At 37.1% G+C, this 19,275-nt stretch overlaps 2 protein-coding genes across 3 annotated transcripts in view; both read left to right on the forward strand.

Annotated features, from left to right (window-relative positions):
* Positions 1-414: 414 nt before the first annotated feature.
* On the forward strand, positions 415-6,635 carry LOC145786524 (elongation factor 1-delta-like). The gene is made up of 7 exons (XM_082598191.1): positions 415-534; positions 2,366-2,509; positions 4,026-4,112; positions 4,299-4,466; positions 4,770-4,964; positions 6,018-6,212; positions 6,489-6,635. The coding sequence occupies exons 2-7, from the start codon at positions 2,384-2,386 to the stop codon at positions 6,525-6,527; spliced, it is 810 nt and encodes a 269-aa protein (XP_082454317.1). The 5' UTR covers positions 415-534; positions 2,366-2,383; the 3' UTR covers positions 6,528-6,635.
* A 5,440-nt stretch (positions 6,636-12,075) lies between these two features.
* The window catches only part of LOC145786681 (diacylglycerol lipase-alpha-like), a 28,909-nt gene continuing 21,709 nt past the window's right edge, over positions 12,076-19,275 (forward strand). For both annotated transcript variants that reach the window (XM_082598393.1, XM_082598394.1), the window contains exons 1-5: positions 12,076-12,103; positions 15,374-15,540; positions 15,911-16,088; positions 16,425-16,521; positions 17,681-17,785. In XM_082598393.1, the coding sequence (XP_082454519.1) occupies positions 15,446-15,540; positions 15,911-16,088; positions 16,425-16,521; positions 17,681-17,785 (475 nt within the window). In that variant the 5' untranslated portion in view covers positions 12,076-12,103; positions 15,374-15,445. The remainder of the gene's footprint in view (positions 12,104-15,373; positions 15,541-15,910; positions 16,089-16,424; positions 16,522-17,680; positions 17,786-19,275) is intronic.

The following is a 19,275-nucleotide window of genomic DNA, read 5'->3' on the forward strand; positions in this document are numbered from 1 at the left end:
CACGTGCGATTGACGTATTGTGCTGATGTGCTCAAATGTATGAAATTCTGTGCTAGTATGAAAATTTCATTTTACTGCTGTTTACACTTACGTCCCTAGAACTTATGATGCAAGATATTTCAATCCAGGACACCGGCACAGACAAAGTTGCCAGTTTTTCCCCAAGTTGGGCTAGTTTTGTTTCAAAGTAACAGGAGAATTTTTGCAGTCGCGGGTTTTGTACTGGTTGGTTACGTCTCATTTCAAATTAACTTTTACAAAATAAATACCATTTGTAGTTAAAAATTTTGTTTTTTGACTTTAATTTATGCTAACTTTCAAAGTTTGCGTTTTGTTTCAACTTGTAAAAGATTGGCTACTTTTTAGTGGCAACTGATCTGGAAATACAAAAAAATATCTGGCAACTTTGACTCATCCTCATTTTTGCATTGATTTTGATTACGATTTATTTTCTTACTTACCTTCGAAGTTCGAATTGTGTGTAGTTCCTCATTCCATAGATTATTATTTTCGTATCTATTTTCGGCTAAAAAGGTAAGTTATTTGTTCTGTGTAACGTGATGCAACTATCGCATGGTAATGTCACTGTGATGTTTTCACAACACTTCAAAATTCAAAACTGACTGGGCTTGCAAGACCTTAAAATATACATATAATACAGTATTATTTTGCACATTTTTATCGGCTGTTTTATATTGAAACTTATGTTGTGATTATGAAAGATGCTACCGTAAATACTATACCAGACTGATAGGTCAATTTGAATATGTATTTAGGCCACTTGTCTCAACTGTAATCATTCTGTTTCAAGTTTTTCTTGTCACTCATTGCTTGTGTATAATAGTCATGTTTTTAGTGGTGTGCAAGTTTCCGCCTTGGTTAAAAATACCATGATGCCATAGATTGAAATGAATCAAATACAAGGTGAAGTGTTTGAATAGCACCTTCACAACTTTTGCTTGCTTTTTTTTAACCTTTAACTTTGAAGATTATGATTTAGGGTTAGAAAATAGCAAAAGAAAGGGTGAAGCAGTGAAAACATAAAACAGGTTAGGCATAGTTGAATGCCATTCACAGTTCACACTTTTCATCCTATGCGCTTTACCCTATATTTCTTGGGTCGATTCTAGTCTATGATGTCATAGTATTTATGACCAGGATAGAAACTTGTACACCGGCTCTTGTTTTTATTTTGTATACATTGTAACGGGTGCAACCTAGTTCGTACCCTGAACAGTTCGGACCCTCAGTTCGTACCCTGAAAAGATCGAGAGAAAAAATTAAAAAAAGCCGAAGTCGCTGATCGCAGTTTAATAGCACAAAGCCGAAGTCGCTGATCGGAGTTTCCGCAAACAAACTCGAGGGTTAGGGTTAGCGGAAACCGCGGAACTGCGGAAAAATATTTGCGGAAACTGCGATCAGCGAGGGTTAGAGCAGAGCATAGATTACTCGATGATTAGAGTTAGGGTTAGCCGAAACTGCGGTTAGCAAAACTGCTGAAAAATGTTTGCAGAAACTGCGATCAGCGAGGGTTAGAGCATAGATTGCTCTATAGTTAGGGTAAAGGTTAGCGGAAACTGCGGAAAAATGTTTGCGGAAACTGCGATAAGCGAGGGTTAGGGTTAGAGCATAGATTGCTCTATAGTTAGGGTTAGGGTAAAGGTTAGCGGAAACTGCGGAAAAATGTTTTCGGAAACTGCGATCAGCGAAGGTTAGGGTTAGAGCATAGATTAATCTATGGTTAGAGTTAGGGTAAAGGTTAGCGGAAACTGCGGTTAGCGGAATCTACGGAAAATGTTTGCAGAAACTGCGATCAGCGAGGGTTAGGGTTGGAGCATAGATTAGCCTATGGTTAAGGTTAGCGGAAACTGCGATCAGCGACTTCGGCTTTGTGCTATTTTTCTCTCGATCTTTTCAGGGGGAAAATTTTAAAATGTTTGCGGAAACTGCGATCAGCGACTTCCGCTTTTTTTAATTTTTTCTTTCGATCTTTTTAGGGTACGAACTGAGGGTCCGAACTGTTCAGGGTACGAACTAGGTTGCATCCCATTGTAACAATATACAACACATCGCGATTACAGATGCAACACAACAGGAAGCAGCGAAGAGAAATATCTGTTGTCAACTTGTCGTTGAGTTGAGGTTATTGAGTGAGCTGCTCTATGTTGGCATGCCATTAAGTGTCTTGCCAAGACACAGTCACATTTTCTGGAGCAGTGTGAAACTAATGTCCTTCAGACATTCTCAGACATGACTAGCTTATAGGTTAATTGACATAGGCACTTTGAGCTATATACATATGTGTTATTGGTAGTTTCAGATTTTTTTTTTTTTGCTATATATACCTTACCCTTTTTTATTCCAGGTTATATAACAAATTGTAATGGCTGCCTTGGTAGAAGCACAAACAAGTGGTATTTGGTTTGATCGATCAAAAGTTGAAGAAGCAGAGTACAAGTACCAAGAATATTTAGTGAGGGGTAAAACGGTGAAGGGTGATGCTAAAAAGGTGCTTTAATATACTATTTGGTATTGCTGCAAGCAATTATTTAAACTTTAAATTGTTGATTAAAGAAGATGTAGCTGAATTATTTGCATGTGGTACATATTGCATTTAGTGTTTATCGCTTATGCGTAGTCTACAAACTCGCAGCCTTACAGAGTTGGCCAACCTGTTTTGAAATGAATGAATAATAGATTGAACTTCTTCATTTGAACCTTTTTCATTCACCACTCTAAGTGTCAACTCTGCCTTTTACCACCTTCATCTTATTGATGGCAGTAACTTGGGCTTCATGTTTGTGCAGATGTTAAGCAACCATTGTATTGATTGGTCATCCAACTCATGCAGACTATGCACACCGCTTGGCATATGATAACTAACACAGTTGTAGATGATGTGGTTAGAGGTTTGTTCCTCCTTGCTGCACTCACAGATGGTTGTATTCAGTGGCGGCTCGTCATAAGGGACTGCGGGACTGCAGCCCCCCCCAACATTTTTGTGCATTTGTGAATTATATTACATATAGATAGTTTTGCCATGTTTTTTTTTATTTATTTCGCTTGAAGAATTAAAAAAACTCTTAATATTAATTTTTTTTGCAATAAAAAAAATTTTGTGTTCCAAAAATTAATTGGCAACTCTGGGTCTGCAAATTCTGCAGGTCCGGTGTTTCTTGTTCTTTTTTTTATGACGTAGGTTTTTCAGAAAAAAGTTTTCTAGCGTCACTGAACAAGCGCTGTAGGGACTGCAAATAGAACAGACCCCGGTCAGGGATTCCAACTTTGGTTCTCGTAAATCTTTAGGGTAAGCGTGTGGAAGCTATCAGTGATTAGGTGAAGGGGTCGTAAGTTACTTTACTTGATCTGTGTTTTGAGAAGTCACTGAGACAGACTAGTTTTAATGTGAAGTAAAGCCAATTACTGTAATTATTGGTGCTCTTTAACAATTCGTCCTTTTGTGATGATGATGTCATGATACGTCACACAGGTCGGAATGGACTATTATAAAAGAGGAAGTACGGGGTGAAGGAAATTGTTTCCCATTTATTCATTTGTTGTTCAATTTCAACAAATTTGCTATCGTTGGAAAGCACAAGCATAGATCTAACCAACTAAGTTAATACCAAGTTCCAAAATAATACTAGCTCCATCTGGTGACCACCTGAACTTGATCAAATTCAATCCATTATCAAAAGTTTACTTTAAATGATAAAAACATTAAACGACAGCCAATTAAAAGAACTGGTACTGTGTTACTAACCCTAACTCAGTGCATTTATAACTCAGTCCGGTACAGGTTTATAATTATTTATATTAGGTTAGCCTACTGGTTGATGCAGCCCCCCCATGTTTTAAGACCACGAGCCGCCACTGGTTGTATTCCTCGTTTGTGCATGTTAGAGCAACTTAATCCTTGTTCCATGAAAGATCTATGATTACTTGACTTAATTGTCTTGATTATCTTCCAACATTGCACAAGATTGTTTTATGTTTTCATTAGTATCATGGTGATGTTCGTATAGGTACAAATCAGTGGAGGATCAGTTTCTCAACAAATCGCAGAAGCTCGTCAGCAGATTAAAGAATCCTTAAACGCACCTTCCGTTTCGGTGAGAATGATATTGATGCACTCTGCTGGTGTGTGTCCTTAGCTTGTAGATAGTGATGTAGCGTTGTAGCTAAAATGAAAATTTTTATGGGGGAAGGGAGTAAGATACAATTTTAGGGTGGCAATTGCTCCCCCAACCTCCTCTATAGCTATGTCCCTGTAACAAACAATACATGATATTTTACAGAATGACAGTGATGGAGCTGATCTAAGAAGACAAGTTGAAACTTTAACCTTGGAAAATAAAAAACTAAATACAACTGTCACAAAGCTAACAGAGCGTCTTGGTGCCTTGGAAAGTCGCCTTGCTGCTGTAGAAAAGAAATCAGGAGTTGTTACATCACAACCTGACCAGGTGATGCAAAATGTTTGTACTGTATTTAGAAATGCTGACATTTCTAGGAAATCATTGGATGTATCTTTACTTTATTTTCTAAATGATTTTTGACGAAGTTAAAGTTTTCAGTGGAAGGGAATTAATGACATCTAGTAATTTTTATGGAATGTATATACGAATAAATAAACTTGAACATGCTGATAGTAATATGCTTAAATTGAAACTGAACTTGTAAATGAAAATTCACTGCCTTTTGCTGTTTTTTTGAAGTGGTTTGGCTTATCCAGTGACATTTTCTACATCTGTACATTTCTTTCACAGCCTGCTGAAAAACCAGCTCAAACCAAAGAGCAAGATGACGATGATGATTCTGATATTGATTTTTTCGGATCTGATTCTGAAGATGAGGAAGAGAGAGAAAGAATCAAAGCCGAACGGGTTGCAGCCTACAACGAACGAAAGCAGAAAAAGCCCGCTGTTATTGCCAAATCCACTATTATTCTTGACGTCAAACCCGTATGTTCTTGTTAGAAAAATAGTTGCTGTATAAATGTAAAAGGTTATCGATTAGCACTGTAATAAATATTCTTTCAACTTGATTACTGCAGAATATCTTTTTTTTTCTGATCCTTAGCTATGCCACAAAACAATGCTTGTTAAAGCTGCAAAACTTTGCTTTCACACGGGGTAGTTAAGTACGACTGTTTTCGCCTTGTTAGGTTTGAATTAAAGCATGTTTGTGTTTTGATTAGTCTTCATTTTTAGTCAATTATACCACCACCCAGTCGAGGTTTACACTGGGCGGAATGGCCCGATTCGGTGAGTCCGATTCGGTGAGTTCCCTATTCGGTGAGAGCCTTTTTCGGTGAGAGCCCTATTCGGTAAGTTTTTTTTTAAGTTATTGCCCGCCGTAGCCTAATTATCATTGCCGGTTGGGGTTTGGGGGGGTTGGGGTTTTTTGGGGGTTGCGGTTTTTTGGGGGTTCGGGTTTTTGGGGGTTGGGGTTTTTTTTTTTTTTGGGAGTTTTGGGGTTTTTTGGGGGTTTGGGTTTTTGGGTTAGGGGGTTTGGGGTTAGGGGTTTTAATTAGGCTACGGTACCCGATAATTTTCAAAAAAAAATTCAAAAAAGTCACCGAATAGGGCTCTCACCGAAAAAGGCTCTCACCGAAAAAGACTGGGACAGGTTCTTGCAGAGCTTAATCCTGGCAGTTTGGCATACTTGTAGAGGCTTTGAATCACTGGCGTCACCGAGATTGACAGAGTGAAGTTTCCGATTGTTGTAGTCTTGTTGATGCGAATTACTCCACCCATTAGGTGCCACCGAAAAACTTCACTCTGCCAATCTCGGTAACCTGCCCTGCGTCAAGAGCCTCTGCAAGTATGCAAAACTACCAGGAATAACCTATCAAGGCTTTGTCAGTCCGAGGATAAAGATTTAAAACCAAACCATTTGTTGGTGGAGGACATTTGTTTCAGTGACAATTTAGTTTTGGGATCCATTACTAATGTGAACTTCCTACTGCCCTTCCAAAGTTAAACGACTAGAAATTGAACACTAACTATATTCAGTGGGATGATGAGACGGATATGGGCGAGTTAGAGAAGGCGGTTCGATCCATCGAGTGTGATGGCTTGCGGTGGGGTGCTTCGAAGTTTGTCAAGGTCGCGTTTGGGATCATGAAACTTCAAATCAACTGTATTGTTGAGGACGACAAAGTCGGCACCGATTTTCTTGAAGAGGAGATAACTGGCTTTGAAGATTATGTGAGTTACATCAATGTCGTTATTCTAAACCGGACAATCTACTTTCATCACTTGTTTTATATCATTATCATTCTTCAATCTACTATACTTCTTAATTTGTTTTTAACTTACTAGATGGAGTAAAAAGCTGTAGGTTATAGTCAAAAAAGCTGTCCACTGTTAATCTTTAATTAGTTCAAAAAAAGTTTAGTTTTTAAAAGCTTTTTTTCTGACTTTAGTTTAGAAAAATAGTTGAGCAGTGACTTGCGGTTGTTTCATCGTTAAGTTTGTTTTTAGGTTCAAAGTGTGGATGTCGTTGCTTTCAACAAAATTTAAATCTCATCCACGTCTGGTACATTCATCCTGGAAGTTTCAGAGTCGAAGTTTCAAAACCCTACATGTTCAAAAAATGATATTGATTTCAAATAAATATGACCATCACTGTCCCGCATCGACTTTGCATAGCAAGCGATCTGATCTCATGATTTTGCTAAAACTAGGACATTTCTTAATATAGCCTAGGTTGATCTCTAGACCTACAAAACTCGGACTGTCGTAGTTTTAAAAAACTATCATTGTGTTGGAAGTTGTAGAAAAGGACGGCTATTCTTTGAAAGGCAACAACTATTTGGATGGTTTGAATCTACGTACTGAGAAAGTCTCTGATAGGTTGCAGTTTCGCATACTTGTAGACAGTTGTAGGCATAGGTTTTGAACCACTGACGCAGGTTCGGTTACCGAGATTGGTAGAGTGAAGTTTCTGATACTAATATGATATCACTCAAGTTGCAAAGCATGACCTTAGAACAGGGTTACCAGATTGGCCTTTTTAAGGCCAAATTTCTCGAATTTGGCTTTTTTTAAAGCCGTTTGGCCTTAGAAATTATACGTTTGGCCTTTTTCTAGATTTGGCCTTAAATTTGGCCTTTTTTAAATTTAATCTTCAAAATGCATAATAATCAATATTTTTCATATATCGTAACTTTACCAGATGAAAACCGTATTCACCATTGTTCAATACATGTTCTATACTTGTTAAATACTTGTAATGTGACGCCGAGTCAGACTGCGCTCCCCTCTAAGCCAGCCAGTGGTGCCAGATGTCACCACTGTAGCGGATTAAAACTCATCTGCTACAGTCCTTCTATTATATACAGTAAAATTCGCCTATAACGGCTTCGTTTATAACGTCAATTCGCCTATTACGTCACATTTTGCTCGGTCCCGGCAGAATTCCTATCTTTTACGTACATTGTAGTTCGGCTACAACAGCATCGCCTATAACGTCAATTCGCATGTAACAGCACCCTTTATTGGTCCCCAGACGTCTTTTGTTCGTTTATAACGTCACTTTAAGCCATCACCTTCATCAGGAACGGTCAGTCTTTTAATCCAGTTAGCGCTGCTGCTTGCAAAATGTCTTCCCTTTATTTTGCTACGTCGTTCGCAGCAGGGACTTTAATTAACTGAATTAACTTCTTTCCCGCGTGAAAAACTATCACCTGTAAAAAGCAGCTCTACAGCTGACCTTTAAACAACTCAAAGCAACAGTTGTACGTGCAGTACTGTATAAACTAATTAACTGAATTAATTTTTTTTCCCCCGCGTGAAAAAATCCGAAGTCACGACGATAGCGAGCAAATCCTACATTATTTAGCAAAAGCTGAACGCTATGTGGTAGAGAAATCCGTGTCAAAACCGAAACAGCTGAAGATCAATGCCTTTTTGGCTAATAAACAATGAACTTCTCTACTACTGAATGTAACGAGCTGTATTGCGCAAATTTCCTGTACCTTTCGCTGTAGGTTATTTTTTTTAAAACAATTTCTTTGTTTACTGTATTTTCTGCGTGACTTTTGTCAGTTTGGTGGTACACAGTAAACCTGACTGGATTATGCACCTCTTTCTTTAATCAAAAGACAGTTTTGGAATAGTTTGTGGTAGTTCGTCTATAACGTCAATTCGGTTATAACGTCAGTTTTTGCAAATCCCCTAGGGGTGCCGTTATAGGCGAATTCTACTGTATATATACTTGCTACTTTCAGAATTATTTTTGCTATAATTTATTAAAATCCGCTACAAGTCATAAGATATCGATAAATATGAATGTTATAGACATTATTTTGGAATTATAATGTTAACGCTCAAAAGTAGGTAGCCTATACAGAAATGTAACGACTAACGTGTTCACTTTTCTGTTCAATTTATTTTTGTTTTGCTGGCGAAAAAGAAAGAAAAAAAAAAAAATAATTCGCACAACAAGGATGGCAGCGAAAGACCAAAAGGTCACTAAAGTCAGCTGCATTTTCGATCGATCGGTAGTCAAACACAACCGCTGGCTTGCCAGCAGAGCATGCTTTCAGAAATTCAGTTGTTGAGCAATACAAGTGATTCGTGGTTGTGCAATTGAGTGCGTTTCAAGTTACCATTATTGTGATGTTATAAATAAATTTGTGATAAGCAAATAAATTATTGATCATAGACTTGTTACAAAAGAATCTTTTTTTAATAATTACTGTAGTAATCAAGAAAATTCTTTGCATAACTGTAGTAATGTTCACTTAAATGATATACATACATCATTCATTTATTTTTAGTCATTAACGCGTCCGGGACGAAAAAGATACTAACTAAGTATAGTAACTACAATAGTCGATATAGGCCTACCAGGACGTTAATGAACGGGAAATGGTGGCAAAACCTTGAAAGGTTTAAAACGTGCCTGAATAGTAAATCATGTAGTAGCCTGTATGTCTGCAGTTAGCACGGCCACAAAACCCAATAAAACAAACAGAAGCACACATGTAGCAATAAATGACAGCCTAATGAGAAGTGTTGTGGTTCGCATTTGCCAGTTTCCAATATTGATGTGGATGAGCAGTCATCATAATAAAAATAGGATGGAGAAAGAAAACCGGACATAAAAGAAACCCATCCTTAGGCAAAAGCCCGTTTCGATGGGGCCCAGGAGAGCAAAGTGTTGAGCTCTTCCCATGGTCAGACTGCATATCACGCAGTAGCCTACGACGATTGAGGAATTTAAACGACATGAACATAAATTATTCAATTATGACGATATGAATTTAGCTTTATTCACTGACGACATTTTAATATTGATTGCCTTCATATTTGACCTTCTTATGAAAAGTGTTCAGCTCTGTTCGACACTACAGTAAGACTCTTTCCTGTTGGACCATTCCTTTCAGACCTTGCTAAGGTATTGCCTTTGTAGCGGACGTCGAGTGGTCTGAACATCCGCCCATACCTAGCTGTAGCTGCTACAGCAACATCCCGGGTACTAGCGTGTAATGGGGATGATCTTGAGAACAATACCTTGCTTCTTTTGCGAGTAGGAGTTTATTACAAAGAAATGAATGAACTTCCACATCGGAACGTTGTAGCCAAATAATGCCTTGAATTCAAATAGAACGAGCTAAACTAATTCAGAACATAAAAAACTACACTACAACCATAATTAAACTAACACCTTGACTTCAGAGAAAGGCATTCGTGACAAACTGACTGAGAAAATAAGGCACCACACAACTGGCCGACAGAAATCATACTGGAAACTCACAAACTGACTGTGTTTAACGCTGAACGATTGATTTAAAGGGGCTTATTGCTTCAAGCAATGCAGCATGCAGGGCCGTAGCCAGACCGCAGAGCAAGGGGGTTCAACTGTTTTTAAGGAGGACAGTTCATTCAGTTCAATTCAATTTATTTTTTGCTGCTGGCGCAAACATGTACAAAACGGCAAAGTAAACATACGAACAAAAAACATTTAGAAAAAATTTAAATGGGCAAATTATTATAATTGTGGCTGTTGCTCGAGAATTTTGGGATTTTTCCAAGATTTTTCCAGTCAAGCTATAATGAAATGGTGTTATTTGGATGCCGTAGCAATACCGTACCTTCATTATTTTATCTGCAAATTGAGTTACGAGCGACTCTTGGAACAATTGTTAACCTGTTTTCATACATTGATATTATTACTTTAAATATAAACTAAGGCTTGGAAAAGAAACGTGATTAAATTTGTGTTTTCAAAAATAATAAATGAGGCTCAACTAACCCCAGGCTGTGGCTCAACTAACCCTTACTGTGGTGTTAGTTGAGCCATTTGACTACTAGTTTTTAAACACCTGTGGACCCGGTTGTCGTCGTTCGATAAAGCTTGTACTTCCTACAAATATTGTTTAATATACGCAGAAGGTAGAGCACTGTGAATGAAGAAATAAAAGCAACTCATATAAAAAAAAATTGCAAAAATGCAAAAAGTGGCTCAACTAACCCGACCTTCCCCTACACCTCCTAAGAAAATTTTCCACCGGATTTTTCTTGTATTATTTTGGCATTAAAGGGGACCTGAAATGAAAAATTAAAATTTTTTTGATGATTCTTTAGTGTTTAAGTATTATATTTTTCGAAAAAATTTTTTGATATGCCTTTTTGTTTGGGAGATATAACTAAATGAAAATCGGCCACCTGATGGCGCTATGTGTTTTGTGACGTCATCGGCTGGCAACCAAGTAAACAGCTTCATGCATTTGCCTTATAAACGTCGCATAGGTCATTGCATATTGAGCATAAACAAGATGTCTGAAACAAGACAAGGATTTCTCTTTGAACCAAAAAGACGGCGACTTGACAGCGAAGAACATCATTCTGATTCATGCTCTGACAACACCAGTTCAGACAGCAGTTGGATGGAAAATTTGCATTGAAAAAAATGCAGGAAAATAATTTGCTTGAACCAAGTGGTTTATATCAACTAAAAGTAGCCTATGTATTCAGAGTTGCCTAATATGCCTTTGCCTACCCTGCCAATGTTTTACTGTCTTACTGACCTGTTTCAAAGTCTTGTTTTTTTCTCGCTTTGCTATTCGATCCAAACGCCCGATCGTACTCACAGACCTGTACCTAGGTCGATCGAGTTTTGTGGGTACTGTATTGACAGTGGCTTTCACATATCTTGAAAAATCAAAGACAGAAGAAACAGCTTCAGGGATGAGCAGGTGTTTGGACTTGGTGCCTTGTAGCTCTGCCTGTAGATCGCGTTAATAATCGCTGGCCAGAAAATGATTGGTGCACACACGGCAGTGCTTGTTTACAGGTGGGTTTTTGAGTTTCATTGCTGAGATCCATTTCTTCAGCTTGTCGTCATTATTCAGAGGTAAACGATGAAAGATTTGACGATTTCCCGGTTAGTACAACCGGGAGCCATACAAGTAGCCACCATTTTAAGGGTGTAAAAACTCCCTTAGCACAAAATTGTTCGCTGTTTCGGTAGCCTACGCGATTTGTTCCTTGTGTTTGTACGCAAAACAATAGACCTTGGATGCCGCTTTGCCAGCCAATGACGTCATCAAAAATTTTGACCAATCAGAATCATTCAATTCAAAAAAGGTTTTTTTAGGTTTTTTAGTTAATGGTAACACAAAAAATAAAAAAATTGTTGAAAAACGTTTTATTTCAGAAAGATCTACAAATACAAAAGCTATGTATTTTCGTTGCAGTGCACCTTTAAAACCTTTTCACAGTCTGACAACCCTGATTACAATGCTTATTTTTGGCCTTTTTTTACCTATTTGGCCTCAATTTGGCCTTTTTTCTTGTTGAGTTTGGCCTTTTTTTCAATTTCAGTCTGGCAACCTTGCCTTAGAATTATTGAGTAGCTTTTCCTAAAAAAAGTAGCAGACTAGGCTCGATACAAACATAGCCTACGATGTTTTTTTTTTTATTTAGAAAAGGTAGGCTACTGTAGTTTTAAACATTCCACAGCAGCCTATCATTCGATTTTCAATCTGGCATGTTGGTCGCCGAAGAGCATTGTTTGAGGACATGACAGATTGGTTGATCAGTACCTCTTGCGTTGGACTAGTAGGCAACAATTGCATTGTTAAAAAGAGGTGAAAGTCGTTTTTAAACAAGAGATGTCATACAACTAGGCTACAACAGATTAAGTGTAAGCTATGTAGATTTGCACCACCTGAAAAAGATAAATCCTTGTGAAAAGGGACCGAGGCATATTATATTTCTACATTCCCAGACTGGTTCAATTTGTTGGTAGCTGCGAAGAGCAGAGAAAGGTAGGATAATGATTCGTATGCAATGCAACTTATAAAAAGCTAGGCTAGCAACAGTTCTTCAGTTAATTCTCAAATAAGAATAGGCTACTTCAGAGCAGGGATATCTAGAGAAGGGGATACGAAGGCTTTTATTATGTCTGACAATAGATGGGCTTCTGTTTATCGTAAATAATCTGTGTTTATTGTAAAATGACAATTGGCAAAGATAGTAGTTTAAGAAATCTTGTTATGATAACCTGCATTGCGCTATTAGCATCAGACCTAGATATTCACTGCATGCTCATGGTTGCTTGTTAATTCAACTACCAGTATACTTGCTTTACATCTAGCAAACAAGTATATATTCATTAAATATGCTCTGCGTTACATTTGTTAACTGTCTTCTGTAGCTCATTGTACCAGCTGCACTACAAAAATTTCTACGATTTTCAGAAGAACCACATGTTTAAAGCACTACAAACTATACCGCCCTGGTAGTGTCATGAGAATAAGGCAATCGCTGCGAGCCTTCATATCCCCTTCTCTAGATATCTTGTTTCAGAGTTAGAAGATAGTTCATTTTCTTGATTCTCAAATAAGGGTTCATCTTGGCTATTGCAATGAATTGACCGATTGCATTCTCAATGAAATAGTAGCTTGTGGTTTTCGCTTTGCACTGAAGCGAGAAAAATCCGAAGCCCTTACAAAAGTGATTGAAATGCACGCCCGCCTGCTTTGGTTGGGACAGGCCAATAGGGAGAGATCAAGTCGGGTATCAAGAAACTATGCGTTGTGATTATACCTAACGCCTTCATTTACCGCTACGATTGACCACCTTTGTCAATCAACGATAGCAGCTCAGGCAGTAAAAACATAAGCCTACCCGCAATGGCAGTTTTGTACCTGCTTTCGCGCCGTTTGTTTTCATGGGATGTAACATGTTTTGAAGTGATGTTACATAAAAGTAGTACAAATTTGCAAACACCTTCAGTTCAATTAATGACTTAATGATCAGTCTATTTTTCTCCAGTATCGACATTCATGAACCAAACCACCTTTTGCATGACTTTTAAAAAGACATTTGAGTTTGTGTTGTGCTGTAAATTTAAAGTAGGCTAGTTGTGGCAACACTGCAGAAGCAGAACGAATTTCTTGTTTTCAGTATTGTACAATTTTTAAACTTTCTTTTCCTCATCATCTCAAGAAAGTTTGGTTGGTCCTAGGCTGTAGCGCAGGCTCCTAGCTAGCCTACTAATCCTACTGCCCTAATAATCCTAGTGCCCACTCCCACTGCTTGGTAGGGTGTGACACTGAAGTGGTGATCACAATTCAATTTATTATTCTTTGTCAGAATACAGAAAAAATGATATTGTGAGAAAGAAATGCAGTATATAATATATATCATACAGTAACAAAACCAGCAAAAGGAAAAAGTAGAAACAATAGTGACTGTATGCAGTAGAAACCTCTTTTTTGACATTCTATTGTTACTTTTTGCATGGAAAAAAAAGTAGTGTCAATTTGTTTTGTTTTCTAATAATTTTATGTTGGCAGTTTCCAATAGCCAGCGTACCAGAAATCCTAAATTAACTTGATATTATGTTATCAAAAAATAAGCATATAAAAAAAGGCTGTGGCTATATTTACACTCTATAGTGTAATAATAGCCTCAATAGTGTTGCCAGATAAGGAATTCTGCCCTAATTTGAGAAAAGTTTAAAGTTGTTGAAAACAAAAACTTGTATTTTGGAAATTTTTTTTAGTCCTGGGCAAAGATCAAAACCCTAATAAAATCGATGACACTAACAAAATGCTGACCCTAATAAAAGCACTTTTTATTAACATATTTATTTTATGCCACTAGAAAGTCAGGATGCCACTTTTTTTATGAAAACCGGAGTTTTTTATGAAAACATAATCTAAAAACCAAAAAACATGTCATATAGTTAGCGTAAAAAGATAAAAATTACACAAGTTGTGATGATATTATTGATACATAAACTGTTAAATTTTTTTATTTTACTTTTTTTACTTAATATATTTACAAATTTGTGTTGTGGACACAATTACCTGGATGGTCCCAAATCCACACATCAATCCTACTGTTTGTTTCTTATAGATTCAGTTTTATTATGTAACATTTACGCTTAATCAACATAAAAATCAGCTCAGTGCCTTGCCCAATGCCCAACACAGCTTACAGTGGGCTTATTTGTAATCTGCAGATCATTGTAGCAGATGGAATGTTTTGACCGGTAGATGCTGTAAACATTGGAAAATTTTCTCTATGAACCAGTTAACTGCAGTCATGTGACCCTTCTAGCACTCAGCCAGAGAATTGATTCTTGCTTTGAACTTTGTTTAGTAGTTACAGAAAAAAAAGAGTAATGGCAGGGCTGGGAATCGAGTCCAAGGCATCGAAATGACTATTCCCTAACCCTCTTGGCCAGCGGTTCTTAACCTTTTGCCTTGTCAGCACCACCTTGAAATTACCAACCAGTTCTCGCACCCCTAGGATTAGCTAAAAAGTAGTAGTCGCATACAGTTCGAAATTTTTGTTGAAACCTGGTAAAAGAACTTTGCTTCTTACGTCATATTATAACAAACCTTGATAATTCAGCATCCTGCACCACCTAGGCACATGTCTTGCACGTGCACCCCTGGTTAAGAACCCCTGCTCTAGGCCATGCTGGCAACACCGAAGCATTCAATTAACATGCGCATAAGTCGCATGACTGCAATCAGATGATTTAAATCTTGCCTTTTGATTGGTTAATAAACCTCATCTACTGCAGCGACCTGCAGATTGCTACTACGCTTACAATAGTTTGTAAACTAGTATCCTATGTTGTGCAATTTCGTGTCTGACAGCAATTTGAGGAGCTGGTATACAAGTCCCCCCCTGGTAACTCATGCCAAAGACAGGACTCACCCAAATATATAGGGTGAAACTACTTTACTTTTGCTTTACTGTTCACACACTTTAATCCACATGTTTTGGTCAATTCCTCTTTGTCATGAGTTACCAGGGGGGGGGGGGGGGGGGACTTGTATACCAGCTCCCAATTTGACTAGGTCGTATTATTGTTTACTTTCAAAACATATTTTCAGCTTGATGTTTAAAGATAAGTTGTCAAAAAGAATGAGATAAATTACGGCTAACAAAGATTGGCATAAGGAAGTATGCCTGGCTTGGTTATATTCAGACGTCGATGGAGGGCTGGAAGCGATGATTTAGTGCTACCTGGAGCTTTACTGTTTCTTCTACATTTCATTTTGTAAGTTGTTTAAATTCATTTTAATAAAGAGCTTTACATAATTTAGAATTTGCATAATTGAAGGATACATTTTATAATTAACGTTAGAATTTCAGTGCTAGACTGCGCTAAAATGGATGTTGAAAATGATATCCTGCTTATGATTACCTTTCTGATGTTGAGTCAGTGTAAAGATAGACCAATTTGCTGGTTGGGACACTACTAGTTTTCCATGTACACTATTTGCAATTGTGAATGAAAAGTGACAGCAGTTTTCGCATATTCTAATGTTGTGTTATTTTGTTGCTAAACAAATAGTTTTTACTTGTGATAGACCCTTGCTAACTGAAAAAACATTGAAAATAAAAGTTTGATTGTCTTGTTTGTTTAGATTTATTGTCACTGTGGTTTATCTCTCCTCTTACTCTGACTTGGACAAATGGTCTTCACAAGATCCTGAAGACCTAAAAGACCGCAACGCCAATGAAAGCACTATCATTTATGTGAAATGCGCAAAGAGCATAAAGTCTTACTCCTTTGTGTTTGTGGCACTTCTTGTATCTGGAATGGTGAGTTATTTCCTCCAATTGCATCTCATATAACAGGTTGGATCATTATTTGGTAAACCATGGGGTACATGTAAGTCATCAACAACCAGACATCAGATACATGGGTGGATTATTTCAACTGCAACATTAATCACTGCGATGTTTCCACATTATACTCATTTTTGTGGTTCCTGTTTCTAAAGACGTTTGTCAGGCCTCTTTTGATTGAAGTTTAATATATGTATATATATAATTTATTTCATTATAATTTGATTTTTTTTTTCATATACAGTAGTGCACTTGGGTTACCATATGCTGTTTTTTTTTTTTATATTCCTGATTATGTGAAATCTTTAGGTGTTGGAAGCGATGCTGGTGGCATTTAGTATGCAAGGCACAATATTTAATGCAAAACCGCGGCAACCTATTGCTATTGTGATCTATGCACGATCAAGTAAGATTTTTAAAAAACATGTGGATTGCAGAAAGTTTCTTTTGCATATTGTATGTTGGAAAAATAAAGAAAAAGCAATCTTAAAAAGTTACAGTGTGTTGCACACAAAAAAGATGGAGGTTTGCCCCACTAAAGTGCTACTATTGCTTTGTTTGTGAGATATAGCAAAGTCGTTACATGGTGTATATATATTATAATTATTATAGCACATATCCAAGTTAAATAGTGCAAAAAGTTATTTTTAATTCTTAAATTTCTTCTGTGACTTTAGCAATTTCAATTTTTATGCTTCAGTGTTTAAAACTGGATTTTTGTGTTTGTTTAATAAACACAAAAATCCAGTTGGTGTAATAGCAGCCTATCATTCGATTTTCAATCTGGCATGTTGGTCGCCGAAGAGCATTGTTTGAGGACATGACAGATTGGTTGATCAGTACCTCTTGCGTTGGAAGGTGTACCAGCAAATATCATATTAGATTGGCCCATGATACAAGAGTTGGATAGCTTCAAAGTTTTGGATGAGATGGTGATTTTCAAGGAGGATTGACAACCCCAATCAGCTTTGACACTTAGTTTTGACACTGTTTGGCATTTAACTGATAAGACTATCGTAGTAACCATATGTTTCAAAACATTTTGTGTCTAATTTTCCAATTTTTCCACCTTTTTCGAATGGATTTTTGTCAAAATATTACACCAGGCCAAATTTTCAATTTTTACATTCTTGCAGAAAATTAACTTTTGATAGTTTAGTGATGTTCTCCATAAAATTCTGATCAAAATGATACCCAACATGGTGTGGTTATGATGTAAAATGTAGAAATTGCATGCGTTTGAAAATATGTTTATTTGCGGCAAAACGCAAAATTTTCGGGGTGAGTGTGGGACACCTAAACCTTAAAATTATTCAAAAAAAATTTTTTTGGTGTCGTTTCACGCCATTTCCGGTCAGAAAATCATATTTTCAACATAGGTTGTAAAATTTGCAACACCCTATTATTTATGAGTGTAGCCTATATTTACAGTGAACTATAAAACTAATATAAACATATTTAGATCAGGATAGTATAATATTATGATAGTATAATGTGTGATTTAAAACATTTTGTCTGTTTAAGTGTGGGAGCTATTATAATACTTCCTGCTTTGTTGTTTTCAGCTCTTGGAATCATTGAGGTGTTGTTTTCGATCGCTGTGGCATCTTACTTGTCGTCAACTTGGGAACTGTGCCAAGCTTTGCATAACCTTTTTCTAGTTCAAGCAGGTCACTAATCATTTATGTCGTGACACTATTTCAAGTATCAATGTGCAGTATAAGGGACTAAGGGTACACGACATTCTGATGCAAGACAATTAACAGCGGCCGACCCATCGCAGAGACATCTCACCTCTACACTATTTGATACGAATTCTGTTGCTGTAAATTTTCTTGCGTTAGGTTGCCTGCAACAGAATGTCCTGGTCCTGTATTATAGTGATAGCACTTGATTATGTGTACTGCAGTGGTTTTCAATCTTTTTCAATGTTTATTTTGCTCTATGTAAGTTAACGCACTTTATTCCTTAAATCTTCCACGTGGCTTACCTTCTTGTTCAGAAAGTTATAAAAAGTTTTCCGAAAAACTTACCAACTTCATCCAGAAACAAATCCAAATATGCGGTTTGTCGAAAGTGTTGACCGCGTTCAGATTTACAACTAAAAAAGCCATGAACTTACCACACGACACCATGATGTGTGACCATTTGTCGGAGCAGTTTTTGTACGAGCAGAAAAATCTATTTTATGTTAGCATTGCTCTAGGCACCTCTAATGTCTTCCGAGGTGTGTCATTATATGCATATAAATAAGGAACGAACAGACTTTTTTTGGCCGACTACCCGCAGTACATGCTATGGAGTTGAACGAATTGTTTTATTTATTCCCCATAGTTGTGCATTCCATTACATGACAGTGTTGTTCAAAAGTTTGAGATCAATCTGATCTTTCTAGAATTGTAAATCAATTATTCCCGTATAATGTTTTGCGCAAGTCAAGATATTTTTAAAAGAATAAGCAGGTAGGGAAGATGTGTTGTTAAATGAAGTTTCTGGGACAACAACAAATTGGCATTGGTTAACGGGGGTCTGCTACTATTCGGTGAGTCCAATTCGGTGAGTTTCTAACCTCTAACCCTATCCCCTAACCCTAAAACGGCAATGATAATAATTAGGCTACGGTACCCGATAATTTAAAAAAAATAATAGAAAAAATCACCGAATAGGGATCGGACTCACCGAATCGGGCCATTCCGGGTTAACGGGGTCCAAGCTTTGAGGTTCATGCGTCAAGGATTTGTTTTCGTTTCTAGCACTAGTTGCTACGTTCATCTGATGAAATTGAAAGTAAAATTAACAACAAACAAGATGGTTTATTGCTTCACTGACGTTTTGTGCTTTGCTTGAGTACACAGGAAGTTCAAATTAGAGAACGCTATTAAGGGAATTGTTTGCGAACAAACGAATTTTGTTCCATTTTCTTTTGTTATAAGATCACTAATGCTTAAGTTGTTGTTATAGCTTTAAGGCATTTTCTGATGTAATGCGAGAATATGATTGACGTGTCATGAAAAATAATTATAATGAATTTTATCTGAAAATTACCTTGGAAATGCCTTACTCGTAAGTCGTAAAACGAAGCACGTGATTACGTTTTGAAGGTTGTTACTTTTGAGTGGTCTGTTGGTTGTGTAAAATTTATTCAATTATGTTGCTTTGA

The sequence above is a fragment of the Aplidium turbinatum genome, chromosome 17 (assembly GCF_918807975.1).
Source record: "Aplidium turbinatum chromosome 17, kaAplTurb1.1, whole genome shotgun sequence".
In the NCBI taxonomy this organism is placed as follows: domain Eukaryota; kingdom Metazoa; phylum Chordata; class Ascidiacea; order Aplousobranchia; family Polyclinidae; genus Aplidium; species Aplidium turbinatum.